We start from the raw sequence: 13,835 nt of genomic DNA on the forward strand, positions 1-13,835 counted from the left end.
ATGAGCAGAGCTCTCTTCCACCCCCACCTCCTGGGATCAAGGCCATTTTTGTCATTTCCAAACTCAGTGCAGTATAAAGAGGGACATGAGAACATAATCTGGACCAGAAAGGGCATCCTACCTTTAAATTCAGCTGGTTGTGAAGCTGCGCACCTGGGGAACATAGCTGGTCATGCAGTGTGGGTGTCTAGTCAGTCTTCACTCAAAGTCTGTGAATTGGGCTGCTAATACTGAAGTTCTGCTAGATGTGTAAATCTGAATACATTTTATGGCCTTCTTTCTGAACTGCCCCTGACCTCAAATTCATAAAGCAGACCTATACCCTTTAAAAATACATTTTTATCCCATTTGAATTTCTTCTTTAAGCTGCACAGTGTCTGCACCTCTCTTCTCCCCCACTTCCTGCTCAAGCAAGTGGAGCATATCTGTTGCTGAATTTTCAGCCCTTTAGCTTTGGCAACTGATGATGGTAGAGTAAGGACAGCAAACAAAAACAGCTCTCCTCTTTTATGGACCAATTTATATTCTCTTTTACCTTTTTTGAGGACTCCTGAAGTCCTACTTAAAATTACAGTAGTGTCCAATAATGTAAAAGAGTTTGAAAAAATTAACTGTAAGAAAAATACCCAATTCTGTTTATCTAGTATGTGAGATTATAAGCAGAGAGAGGTTTATAAACTGATGTTCGGTAAGGACTGGATTTGTCTCTGAAACTTGTTTGAAATTCTGTAGTATGTTTTACTAATTTGTCCAGAATTTGGTCTTTGGATGTAAAGTTTTAAATTATTACTAGTATGTGACTGTGCTTTGGTTGTTTCTCATTATTCATAGCAAGAAGGTGAAGCATTGCTGAGTCTGATAGACCACCTCCTTGAAAATCACTCCTTTTTATCCTTCTCTTTGAGGAAAAAGGTAGGAGGATAACATGAGCATCATGCAAAATAATGTAGTGATGAGTTCCACCTCTAAAAACCTCAATTTAGTATGTAGTAGCTTATACTTTTCACAGAGGACATAGATTTCTTTGCACAGGATTTTGATGAAATTTAACTGAGTCTTCCAAATTCTCTTCTTCTCTTCCACTACTTAGATCAGGGCCAAAAAGGTGAGAGAGCCAGTGTATTTCATAGACCACTTTATAAAATAAGAGTGAAGTATTCACGGCATATGAAGTCTGTGTATATGCAAGAAGTGCTGTAATTCTGGGTAAAAGTTTTAACAGTTAGAAATGTAAAAGTGAACTCTTCCATTTAGGAGTTGCTGGTTGTCTTACTGAATATTTAGTTGCATTTTAAGCTGTAATACTGTTTACACAAATAACAGAAGCCCTGGTTCGTTCTTTCCTCCTATTGTCACTTACATGTAAGAAAGTGGATGTGAAATGTTACCAAAAATTGTTTTTATGCTTTTGCAGATATAAGTATTGAAATGTGGGAAGGACTAAAGACCTGCTTAACTGAGTAGTACAAACACTGCAGGATGGTATGCAGGCTTATGGTTTTAGGAAGAAACTCTATAATCCTGTAGTTGTTCAGAAACAATAATATGATACCATATCAGGACTGGTGTGAAGTTTAAAACTCTCCCCAAAATGTTCTGTGGATTTTATTTTACCATGTTTGTTGGTAAGACTTGGGCACAAAAGGATCAAAGTTTTGTAGACAGTGTTAACTGTGGTGCTTCTTAGCTTCTTGGATAAACCTCTTCTGCTAAATAGCTGTGTCTCTTGATAGGTGGTTCTTTATGAAATTATGTATCTGTGAGAGATCATGCTTTTGTATGTGCATGTAATGGTGCTGGTTTGCTCTAGGTGCAAATAAGATTGACAACCAGGTTAAGAAAATTGCATGAATTTGAAGCTTTTTTTGTGCTGCTTTAGTCCAGCTTAAATGTATAACCAGGTTTTGTAGTACTCTAACTTGATGTAAATTAAGTATTTAATTTACTTTTTAATCTGCTGTTGGATTGTATCATCATCAATTGTTTGAGACCACAATCAAGGCATATGCAAAAATGTATGCAAAATAGATGGTGGTTTCACTGCCTAGAATAATAATTCAGTGGCTAATTAAGTGGATAATTGTTATATAGCAAGGACTATGTTAAAACATGCAAGTGTAGTCAAAGAGCCAGATGCTATGGACTAGCGTACGTAAGAATATTGTGCAGTAAGCTACTGCCCTTAGTGTTTTGTACATGATTCAGATCAGTGGAATGCATTTCTCTATAACTAAGGTCTGTTTCTAAGATCTATTTCTTTACATGCTTAAATACTGCAAGGTGTTACACCTACAGTTTTGAAAAGTACCTAGTAATGGATTCAAAAAGCTGTTACAGTTTTATATTTGTCTTGAAAATCCTAAGCTATCCTAACAGAGGCATATCTGATATAGGAAGATGGTCTATATCTTGTGTTATCCCATCAAAACTTCTTATTGCAGTGTAATAACATGAAGATGCACATATTTGGGTGTATAGTTTGAAAGGTAATTATTTTATCAGTGTCCCGTATTCATGACTGATCCATGCTAGGAATTGAATTGGTGGTGGCTGCCGTTTTTGCAACTGTGGCCTATGTCAGATAGGTCAACCACAGGTTGAAAACAACACCGATATTCTTTAGTTCTACCTACAATAAGTTTAATAACAAAAAAAAAAAAGACTGCTTTTGAGACTTTCATATGTATTTCAGAATTAATACTCATTCTCAAAATGTAACTTAAGAGAAGATGTGCACTGAATTACTCCTATGCAGAGAAGCTATCAATAATAATTTTAAAAAGGATTTGTTTGCAAAGATAACTCAAATATCAGAAATTGAAATGCCACAATTTTTGCCTGAAAAAAGTGCAAGCTTAACTTTGAGATTTGTCTGGAACAAATATCTGTTCTGTTGGCTCTTCTTCTGTATGACTTACACTTCTAGCAGTTATGAAAATGAACAGTAATACAAGATACGAGTATGTTATCTATTCCTTCTCTCAGACAAGGCTTTTGTCTCTTACATGATTTTTTTCATAAAAACATGTACTGGAAACAGTGGAAGGCTAGTATTTGGCAGGGTTAATTTCCTGAGGGCATTGGGGAACACAGAAGAAATATTCATAGTTGCTGCTGAGAAGCTGTGAATATTTGTTCATATTTGGAATGGGGGACAAAGTGACAATATTAGGAAGAAACGCTTAGCAGTCAAGAGATTGGTCTTTGAATAAAACACTGGTCTGAGCAGACTGTTTCCTCTAGAGCAGCTCTAGGTCTTACACACAGAATTTTTCCTGTCTTCAAAATGAAAATGCTTTGCCCATCTTGTCATCATTCATTATAATTCTTTCTCCTTTCAGGGGCTGCTTTGTGGTAGGTGATCGCTGCTTAGTACAATGAGCTCTCTTGCCTTAAGTACACGTACACGAGCAAAGAGGAGTCGGACAAACCATGTTCCCTAGAACGGTGTTCGTTTGGTGGTCTTGAGAAATGCTTAACGTGTGAAGAGTACTGGCAAGGACATGTGTTATTATTCTTCTATAGTCAGTATTTAAGTGATGTGCTTTTTCAGCAAACATATCCCACAAAACTGGGAGGCTTTACAGTGCTTTGGAGAAGAGTAATGCTGGTGAGGAGAATGATACTATTTTGAGATAAGAATAATTTTAGCTATCAGGTGAAAAAGCAAAGTCCTGGTAAAGCTGGGGTAACAGAACTGAGTGGGACTTGCTGCAAGGACTTTTTTTTTTTTTTGATAACCATGAGCACAATAAAAGAGGCTAAACTGTATTTTCAGATATGCATATGAGGTTTTTACTAATTTGTCAAAAAGCAGAAATTTGCACTGAATGGTAAAGCTTATGTAGACTTACTCCTACTACTACTACTTGATTTCTGGAGAGGGATAACTTGTGGAAATTTTCTGGAAAATTTTAAAGTTTTTTTGTAAAAAGTTCAAGTATTTTTTAATACTGAAATTTGTATTGACTAGTTATAATAGTGCTTCTAGAAATATTTGCATCAGAAGTACTTGAAGAAAACATTTGAAGCATAGAATATGTGAAGATGGGAGTAACTGGAGAAAACTGTAGGCTTCTCTATTTCTTTCAGGTCATACTCCTCTTGTTTTGAGGCAAGATTTTTATAAAGTCTCAATTCCAAATAAATTGTGGGTGGAGGGGGTGAACAAGGATTATATATTTAATTAAACTGGAAGCTGATGTTCAGGGGAGCAGTTCGGGAAATCTTTTACGCTGAATAAAATCGTGTTTTCTGTTTAAAAAAAGTATTTGTCAGTTAGTTGACAAGTTTAAAAACTCAGTTCCTATAAACGCCTGATCTTTCACATTCAAAAATGCTTTGTGTCCATTTCTGCATGTAAAAAATTAATTCAAGTGAATGCAGAAGCATGAGCAAAGCTGAAGCAAATTGACTTTGAAACTTCTGTTGCTGCTGGTGGGGAATTTTTTTTTCCCCTACGTGTTAGTTTGTGCAGTCAGTCCATATTTGATGTAAAAGCTGTGCTTTCACATCAAGTATATTCTGAGTTTGTGTAGGAAGAAATCATTTAGGGAAAAACCCCCAAGCCTTTCAGCTTGGTTTTTAATTTTTTTAAGAGTTATCCACTGACAGTGAAATACAGATGACTTCTTTGTACAGGAGCCATGTAGATAAGAATAAAAAATACAAGAAAAAAAGCAGGTGAGGCAAGCTGGCTCTTTAAGCCCTTACATGCCAGAACAAAATTAAATTACTAATTCTGTACAGAGAAGAAAGCTGGTATTATGGTGAATGCTGGACTATTCAGCATCTGTTTAGTACATCTCTCATCACTTAGCTGAATATTATATGGATTCATTAGTTTAGGAGAGTAAAGCAATTGAAATTTAAAAGTTAAAATAATGTGTATTGTAGCAGACTTCTAAGACTTAGAGTTCGCATAGTAGTTCTACTTGCATTTCATCTCACTAGTTTAGAGGTTGAGTAGGAGGTGTGTTTGAGTTTTAATTTGCATGTCACCTAATATCCTCTTTAGTCTTTCAACTGAATCTAGTGTGAGTGCTTTTTTATTTTTATTTATTTTTTAGAGGATATTTGTATCCACTTTGGTTTTGGCCAGCAATTCCTCAGTAAAATGGAAGAGTTGCAGAAAGAGTGAGAATTCTACTGTCTTATGACTTTCTAGTACATATTGAGAGAAAAAATTGCACGTCTTTTTTCCCTGTTTCACATATGTCTTTGGAATGGTTTCCGTTCTTCCAAAAACTGAGTTGTCTGTTTAAAACAAGAGGTGTTTAGCTCTTTGGCAAATTGTACTCCAGAAACCCAGCTCATACTCTAATGATGAAATACTGACTGTTTTGCATAATTCATTTTTGCTTGTTGCATTATTACTTTTCTCTCTCCTGTCTTTTCTGTCTCTGGAGAATTTCCTTAATTTCATATCAGAAGAAAAATAGGATAATCAAACTTGAAAAACAGAGTCTTTGAGACTAATAAATTAATCAAGTATGGAGAGTAGAAAGAATCTGTGTTGTTTCCTCTTCTATTTGATATTCATTATGGGAGTATAGGACTGATTTATGTGTGGGAGGGAAAACGAGCAAGCTTTTGTTATCTCATAGTTGGTGCAAATCCAGGAAGTGTTGGTACAGAGATCCTGGAAATTTACATTATACATAATTTGCCACTGACTCCTCCATATTTTGGCTACTGATCTTTTTATCTCTGTCATAGCAGATTTTTTTTTTAACATGCCTTGCATTATTCAGCTCTTCTTTTATCTGTAGGTAGTGTTCAAAGAGAAAAAGGAGAGAAAGCTCCTTTAGCCCTTCAAATATTTGATCATTTGATTATGAAGTTTATTTAGATTAACTTTCTTTTATACCAATCCTGGTATTAACATTACTAAAATAAGTGTTTCATCATTATCTATTCTGTGTTCTCATTGAATAAAGATCCTTTAAATGACTATGATAAATTATGCAATTGTTTTCTTTTTGCATGGGGCTAAATAAGATTGGCCATACATCTTCTTTGTGTTACTTTGTGATGTTTACACTTTTTTTTGATCATTTAGATCTATATGTTTAAATATTTGAGTATGCTAGCCAGAAGCAGGATGTTAACCTGTTTGAGACTGGCATTAATAATATCACTAATGTTTTTCTTTTCCTGCAACACATATAACAATCGTTCCTTAATGGTACCAAATTCAGCTTTGGTCGGCCAGGAGTCGAATGCTACTGCCAACATGACAGTGGAGCTGCAGTAATCCAGCTTCAGTTCCTGATTAATGAGGTTAGTAAAACTGGGTGTACGTATTCCATAATTCAGAGAAGATACACAATCTGTTTTCCTCAGTTGCTCATTAAGGGAGCATCAGAATACAGATAACAAAAGTTACTCTCACCATGAGTGGCAAATAGTAACAATTATAAGCAGGTTAACTTTTTTTAATCATACAAAATACTTGAGTTACTGTTGGAAATAGCTTTGTCTTTAGAGTATTCTGTTGCTATAAGCAAGAATCTTTTTTTCTAGGAGTATTTATTCATGTCTTTAAACATTGCAAGTTATCCCTGGAAGTAGTAAGTCAATAGTACTACCAATAATGCTAACAATTTCAGTGGATATTCAGTGGGTATATATTTTATTTTTGTAGAGTTACTCTTTTAAATGTCAGCTCAGTGGAGGCAGGAGGCATGTTTCTACGGGGCGGTAGAATATAGCACAAAGATCCCTAATCTGATGCCTCGGTAATTTCAAGCGCTTTTTTCTGATGATGTGTCAGCTCAGTGATGTATCATCACTGTATCTGATGGTAATGCTGTTCTTGAGCTAGTCAGGGCTGGGTTTGTAGAGGGACTCGTAGCTCCGATTTGATGGTGATGTTGAACCTCACTAACTGAACCATACTAACTTTGTCAGTATGTAGATATTGGCAGTTGAGTTTGTTGCTTAATTTCACTACAAATGTGTGCATGAGGTAAATGATATGCAAACATGGTAACAAGCTTCCCTTCTCCCCATCTTTTCCCCCTCACCCCTCAGTACAGCACTAAACAAATGTGACTGAGCTGATTGACATGATCAGATCAGGTATCTCAGCACTACTACTTCCAACTTGTCTGTCAACATCATAGCACAGACACATGCTTATAAAAATGTCTTCATATTGTTGGTATATATGATATATATCTTATATTATATGTAATCTTAGGGCTATGAAAATTAATTGAGTAAAATTTTTATTTTTAATAGGGAGCTCTTGTGAGTGCCTTGGCTGATGATACCTTACACCTATGGAACTTACGTCAGAAGAGACCTGCTATACTTCATTCACTCAAGTTTAACAGAGAACGGTAGGAACTGAATTATTATTGCTTCGTCTATTACTGTGGCACTATGAGCAAATGCAAAATCTTATTTAATAATGCATTCCAGTAAATAACTTGTTAAATAATTGAAGCTGGATTTACATTGAGTTTGAGTTGGAGACTGACAGGGTTCAGATTGCTTGAGAGTAGACGCACCAAGGACCTAAACTTAATGACTTTACTATTACATTGAGTATTGTTGCTTCACTGAACATCAACTTTCCTATTCTTTTTTAAATGGATGGAAAGAATATTTTTAATTTATGTCTCTGTAGAAGTTTTGGAACAAAGAAAAGTATTTGTATGCACCTACAAGACAACAGGAAAACAAGTACCATTTTTGGATTGGAGGTTCCCCTCCCTTCCTTTAAAAAACAACCTGAATTCTGCATTGTTAGAACTCTTGTGGCTATCAGAGAAGTTGAAAATAATATGTGTTTTAATTAAAAATTTTACCACTCAAATGGCAGCCTTGTAAGCAAGTTAGGGAGATGTGTTTTAGAGGAAATGACTACAAGTTAGTTAATATCAATTTTTAGGTTTTTTAGTTTTGCAAAGCTTCCCTATCAAAGTGGAAGGATACAGAAAGTGGGGTAGTTCTTTTTGTTTCTGCTAATAAAACTGGATATTGCAGTAATGTATCTATTTGAATTTGAAAACTCGGAGAGACTGTACATGTTGGAGAGCAGGATTAGAATTTAGCATGATCTCAAGTTGTAAATGTGGCTGAAGGAGGAATGAAATTCAGTGGAGGAAAGCATAAACAAGAATAATTAGCCACACATATAGGGACTTTTTTTGCATCCTTTATTCTGTAGAAAAGGCTTTAAAGGATCTGCTAGATGAACACAGGTTGAGAGTATTGTGATTGTTGGAAAAGAATATGGACAATTACTGGGATATGTTTGTGACTTTTTTTTTGCAAGTTTTGGGGAAGCAGTTCTCCTTCTACCAGAATGGGTAAGGTCTCAACTGGAATGCTATGTTTAGTTTTAAGCAACATGCTTCAAAAGGTGAGATGGACTGCTTGGAGAGTTCAGAGAAGACTAGGAAGAACACACAGAATAATCTGTGATCTGTACCTCTGCTGAATAGGCAGAAAGTAATGCGCTTTAAGTAATAGGCAGCAAAAGAGATGTAAAACATCCAAAATATAATGCTGCAGAGGTACAAAGTGCTAGAACAGACTGTCTGGTAGCTTATGGAGTAACCTTTTGGTTTTAAAGAAAAGGTTAAAAACATATTTGTCACAATGACCTAGATCCAGGTTATTGGTTTTTTGGGGACAGAGGACTAAGTGAACTCTAAGTCCCTTTTGGATCACTATGCGTAAACTTTTATGCACAAAACAGGAGGCAAAATTTTCAGCCTGTGAAAGTTCCTTTTTACATTATAAAAAGAGCTAAAGAGTGAGGAATGAAATTCAGAACATCTAGTTTAAGGAGGATTGTCCAGCTATGGGAGATAAAAAGTGGTGTATCCAAACCTGATTTTACTCCCTTCCCCCTCTTTCTGGGTGACTGGGCTCTTACCTGTAGCACCTAGTTAAGTGCTGATGTAAAATGTGGATTTGCAGCCTGAAACCACTCTTGAATATGGACTTATAACTATCTTCTTAAACAGGGGTGATTGACTGCCTCCTGCTACACTTTAAAATGGATGCCCAAGGAGGTGATTCAGATTGTGTGTGAATCTGTTGAAGTTGGATAGAAGTGTGAGATGTGTGGATCTCTTTGTTTAAACAGAGGAAATTTTAGATTTCCTGTAAATGTGGTGTTCTCACTAGCAAAGCCAGTGGCATGGAGTTGAACTGCGTGTGCTCTTATCAGCAAGTGGGAAGGTGGGAAAGGAGTCTAGGTCACTCGTGTCACTTTTGGTGGTCTCAGTAGTTTACGAATTTTGGACAGAGGTCAGATTTCTCAGGAAAGGCACCGTGCCTTGCTAAAAGGTGCAGTGAGAACACTGTGATTATCCAGAACAGTGAAGGTAGAGTTTCTGTGTTATTTCTGGTGATGTATGCCATAGGTATCATTTATATAAACAAGGTTTGTATGTGCAGTAATGAGTTACATTTTAATCTTAAAGTAGCCATTATAATAGCTCCTAGAAGTAGTCGGGACACTTTAGAGCCCAGAATCATACACTGTGGTAGCCATTTATTATATCATGCTGAATAACTGGTACCTGTGCTTGTGTGTTTTCTTTGGACTAATTCATAAAATAAAGTCAAGTGTGTAATCTAACTACTAGGGAATTGTTTTGATTTAGCACTTCAGAGAATTGTACAAAATCACTGGTGAATAATTCTAAACTGGTGATTTTAATAACTAAGAGCTCTTACTGCTATAGTTGCTCCTAATAGATTTGAAGTAGATAGGTTTTGCTTGGGTCAGGCTTATGTTGTATTTTAACTACTAAGTTTATAGAGAAGAGTATTCATGAATAAAACTAGGTCTCTCGATTCACAAGTGCCAAGTTGTTAGATACCTAATTAATAAAGTCTTTTAAATAATTTATGCTGTGGGATTAAGATTTGCTCATAAGTATAACTAACTTCCCTAACATGAATTATTAAAATATTAAATACTAAAATTGAGCCTTGTAGTAATCTGTTCTCTAATGATACTTTAATTTGCGAGCTTGTGCTTTGAAAGCAACTTCAGTATCTTGGAAATTAGTTTGGGTAAAAGTATAAATAAATTAACAAACTGGAAATAAAATGTCCTTGGAGGGAAAAAAAAGCCAAATATTACTGCATGACTGTAGAACTTCTCTGGTTATATCAGTATTTGCTCCAGGACTCTGTAGATGCTAAGATTTAAAATTATATACCTGATTGGGAGCACCTGGAAGTAAGTGTGTGGATGTTGCAGAAGCAGTATTTGTGTCCTCTTTAGTAACAGCTGGGCTTAACATGTGGGCCAATTATTCTCCAGTTTTTGTTTTCCAATCTCAGAGTTTAAAGTGTAAGAATTACACCTGAGCAATAGAAAGTTGTTTGTGGCGTACAATGCTAACTGAAACAATTCATGATACCCAGATAAAAAGATTTAATTCAAAAACTACTCTTGAACCATTAAAAAAATTTAGTGTGTGTGTGTGGGGGGGGAGGTTGACTCATCAGTGAATTCTGTATTCTCATGGCACAACTCTTCCAGCTCTGGCTGCTTCCCTGTTTTTAGCCATCTGCAAGAGTGACTACCCACTGTTTAACAGAATGCAATTTCCAGAATTGATACTTGTTATACCTGTTGGTAATCTGTTTTGGCTAGCTTTCTTTCAGGCTTGTTTTGAACCTGTCTCAAATAAGGAATCACAAATAGACATAGCTCTTTTTTAAATGTGTGTTGTGTTAAGCATTTTGGATACTCATTTCAAAATTGAATTCAAGTATTAAATTCCCTGTTAGTTAATTCAGTGTGTAGTCTCTGTAGTATATGACTGGAAAGTGTTGTGAATTTTTGCTTTTCTACTCCTGAATTTTAAAGGCGGGAAGTAGTGAGAAAGATGCTTGCTTTTTCTTTTAAAATAATTCTATACATGTGTTATCCATTACAGACTTTGTTCATAGTAGTGGAAAATGTTTTGATTAGGTAACTTACATCTTTTCAGATTTGAGTAAAACATATTTCTTTAAAAGTAAGTGCCAAGAGTCTTTGAAGGGGTTACTTTCTGTTGAATCTAGAAATGAGTATCAATAAACTGTAAATAAGAATCTGGCAATTTAATAGATTTGTAGATGTGGACTGCCTTTTGTACCAGTGATGGTTAGTAATTTGAAATAATCCTTTTGAACTGGTGGTTGATGAAGTTTTTGATATATAACAAATCTGTTGGTTTAAATCACTGGCAGATGTCAGAAGCACAGTACAAAGCAAGCTAGTTTTGCAAGTTTTCTAGCCTTTTGTTCCTGTCGCATTTGTGTGGGTTTTGCAGCTGCTCCATGTTCTAGTTACCAGTGAAAGTTAGAAGGTATTAAACCAATGTAATGCTAAGCTTGGCCACTGCTCCCTGACTGTGAGAAGGAAGAAGAGGAGCAGTGTGTAGGGGCTGGGAAAAAGTGCGAGATGATGCTTGGGGGGTTGTTTATATGACTTACAATGCAGATTAAAGCGTGTAATAGTACTTCTTTGCAGAATACACCATTAAGTGTGTGGGCTTATTGCTATCCTAGGATTTGTGCATCTCTGAGAGATTGCTTCACTAAATGATGGTCTAGTTTCTTTGTCATCTACATACATGTATAAATATTCCTACACATAATAAAGTTATTGTGCTTTCACATGTAGTGCAAACCTCGTTAAATTTATTTAAACTTAGTAACAAACGCTAATGTTAGGCTAGATTAACTGAAATAAGTATAGTTAACACTTCTTATTAACGTAAGTATTGAAAGCATGTTGTAAGATAGATATCTGGCTTTATTGCTCTTGCCATGCAAGAATTATTAAGCTTCATGCTGTTCTAAGATGTGAAATGTCTAACACACATCACTAATGGGGCAGGTGACTCTCACAGAACTAAGTATTTCAGAGAGGATGAAATGACAGCCTAACTTAATTTAAAAAAAAAAAGGAGATAAGAATGACAAATTTAATTGTTTACTTTGCTACAGAGCAGAAGAAAATGGAGAGAGAGAAATTCTGAGTTTTGAAGATACAGATATTAAGAGCATAGATAAATACATGTGAAGAACTTTTAAAAACCTCACCCTTATACAGATGAAAAATGTGTTTAGTAGTCAGAGACTTGCTATCCTTTCTGAGCTGCCTGGGATTCCCTTATTTGATGTTGAAAGAGGAAGAGATTACTTACTTACTTTGTGGTTTAGCATAAAGACAAGGACCAGAATCATAGCATAAAAATAGAACTGAGTGCTCAGTGTGCAAGTGCTTTGCGTATCGATCATTGGATGCACTGATAGCAATGTAACTTTTAATGTGTCAACTTGCATGCTGTGACATTTAACTTGTTTTCCTCAACATAAAACCACACAGTCCAGAGTTACAGAATTATTCTTCAAGTATTTCTGGTTTCATATACTGCTAATAAACTGCAACTTCAGCTTGTATTTAAAACACAAACTCTGTCTACAGTGAGTGTGCAAAAAATCACACTTGCATTTAATTTTATTATAAATAAGACTTTTAAATTTTATTATGATAGTACCTCTCCTCATTAAATACTGTAACTTTATATCCCAGGTCATGGATTAGCAGACATTAGTTAAAGGAGAGAGGATTTTTCCCTTCTTTCCCCTTACTGCATTTATAAACTGACCAATTCTGCCGCTTTGTGGATAGCAGAAGGACTTACAGGGTTTTTTTGTCCATGAGAGCAGGTGAATGATAAATGAGGCATTATTTTTTCGCTTCTGTGTGACACAGTTATACTAATATCACTGTTTCACTTGCAGCCTTTATCTGGGGTGTGGTGGTTTTTTTTCCCCCCATTGCCCTATGTGTTTTTGAATAGTATAACTTAGTAGTAGAAAGATTAAAAATAACATATCCAAACTTCTGAGAAGTTAACATTTGAAGTCTTAGTATAGTCAACAATATGCCAAGTACAGGTTTAGTGTATGACACACAACTAAGTTTTGAACACTTTTTTTAAACTGGTTTTCTTTTTTTAAGATTGAAAGGAAACTTGATCATCTAGTTTGCTTACCCTTGTGCTGCCGTCTAAAACCTTTTAGTTATTGGACTTAAAAATGTTACTTGTTGATGATCCACAATATGTATTTAGAAAGTTTCATCTTGAATCAAGAAGTTAGAGAAAAGGAACTGCTTGTTTTGTTTGTTTTTTTTTGAATATCTGGATTTACTGTATCAGCAAAGATCAGATTCCTTTGGAAAACACTTTCCTGAGGCAGTGCATGCACTTGGATTGCCACGTGTCGGTGCAGCTGACAGGACAGCCTTGCCTCTCAGCTCCCTTCTACTGCCTTTGGCACTGACATATAGCTGACGTGCCTAGTTTTGTTACTCTGAGATTTCAGGTTTCAAAGAAACAACTTTCAGAAACTGCCCCATTGCCCAATTCACTTTTTTCCTGCACACTGATGTTCATTCAGTGGTATGAGACACATAATGGCCAACTGCCACTTCCCCAGGCAGACTTCAACCTCTAGTCTTTAAACCCTGTCTGTCTGATGACAGACCTGTCTCCATCAGTCATGGGCATAATTAATTCTTCCTTGTCCATAGGAAAGCTATATCTCAGACACATGGCCATTGTTTAAGTTCTCATGCATGACTTCCAAGGCCAAACATATTCAGCCTAAACTGCATATGGTAAAGCAAGCTACCTTGGTGTCTTCTGATGCCAAATGTGGTGGTTACTCCTGGAATCACATCAGATGCACTAGCATGAGCTCATGAATATATAGGGCAGATTTCACTGGTGGAAAGAGATCCTCAAAACCATAGGATATGGGGGTGTGTATTCCTTCAATATTGTAAAATTGTGTGG

The 13,835-nt window shown here is 35.8% G+C and overlaps 1 protein-coding gene across 4 annotated transcripts in view; it reads left to right on the plus strand.

Annotated features, from left to right (window-relative positions):
• STXBP5 (syntaxin binding protein 5) overlaps positions 1-13,835 on the plus strand; it is a 129,193-nt gene that overhangs the window by 25,498 nt on the left and 89,860 nt on the right. For all 4 annotated transcript variants that reach the window (XR_010883737.1, XM_067293542.1, XM_013945418.2 and 1 more), the window contains exons 3-4: positions 6,201-6,282; positions 7,246-7,346. Coding sequence is in view for 3 of the 4 variants with exons in the window: in XM_067293542.1 (XP_067149643.1) it covers positions 6,201-6,282; positions 7,246-7,346 (183 nt within the window). In the remaining variant the exon portion in view is untranslated. The remainder of the gene's footprint in view (positions 1-6,200; positions 6,283-7,245; positions 7,347-13,835) is intronic.

The sequence above is a fragment of the Apteryx mantelli genome, chromosome 3 (assembly GCF_036417845.1).
Source record: "Apteryx mantelli isolate bAptMan1 chromosome 3, bAptMan1.hap1, whole genome shotgun sequence".
Taxonomy (NCBI): Eukaryota; Metazoa; Chordata; class Aves; order Apterygiformes; family Apterygidae; genus Apteryx; species Apteryx mantelli.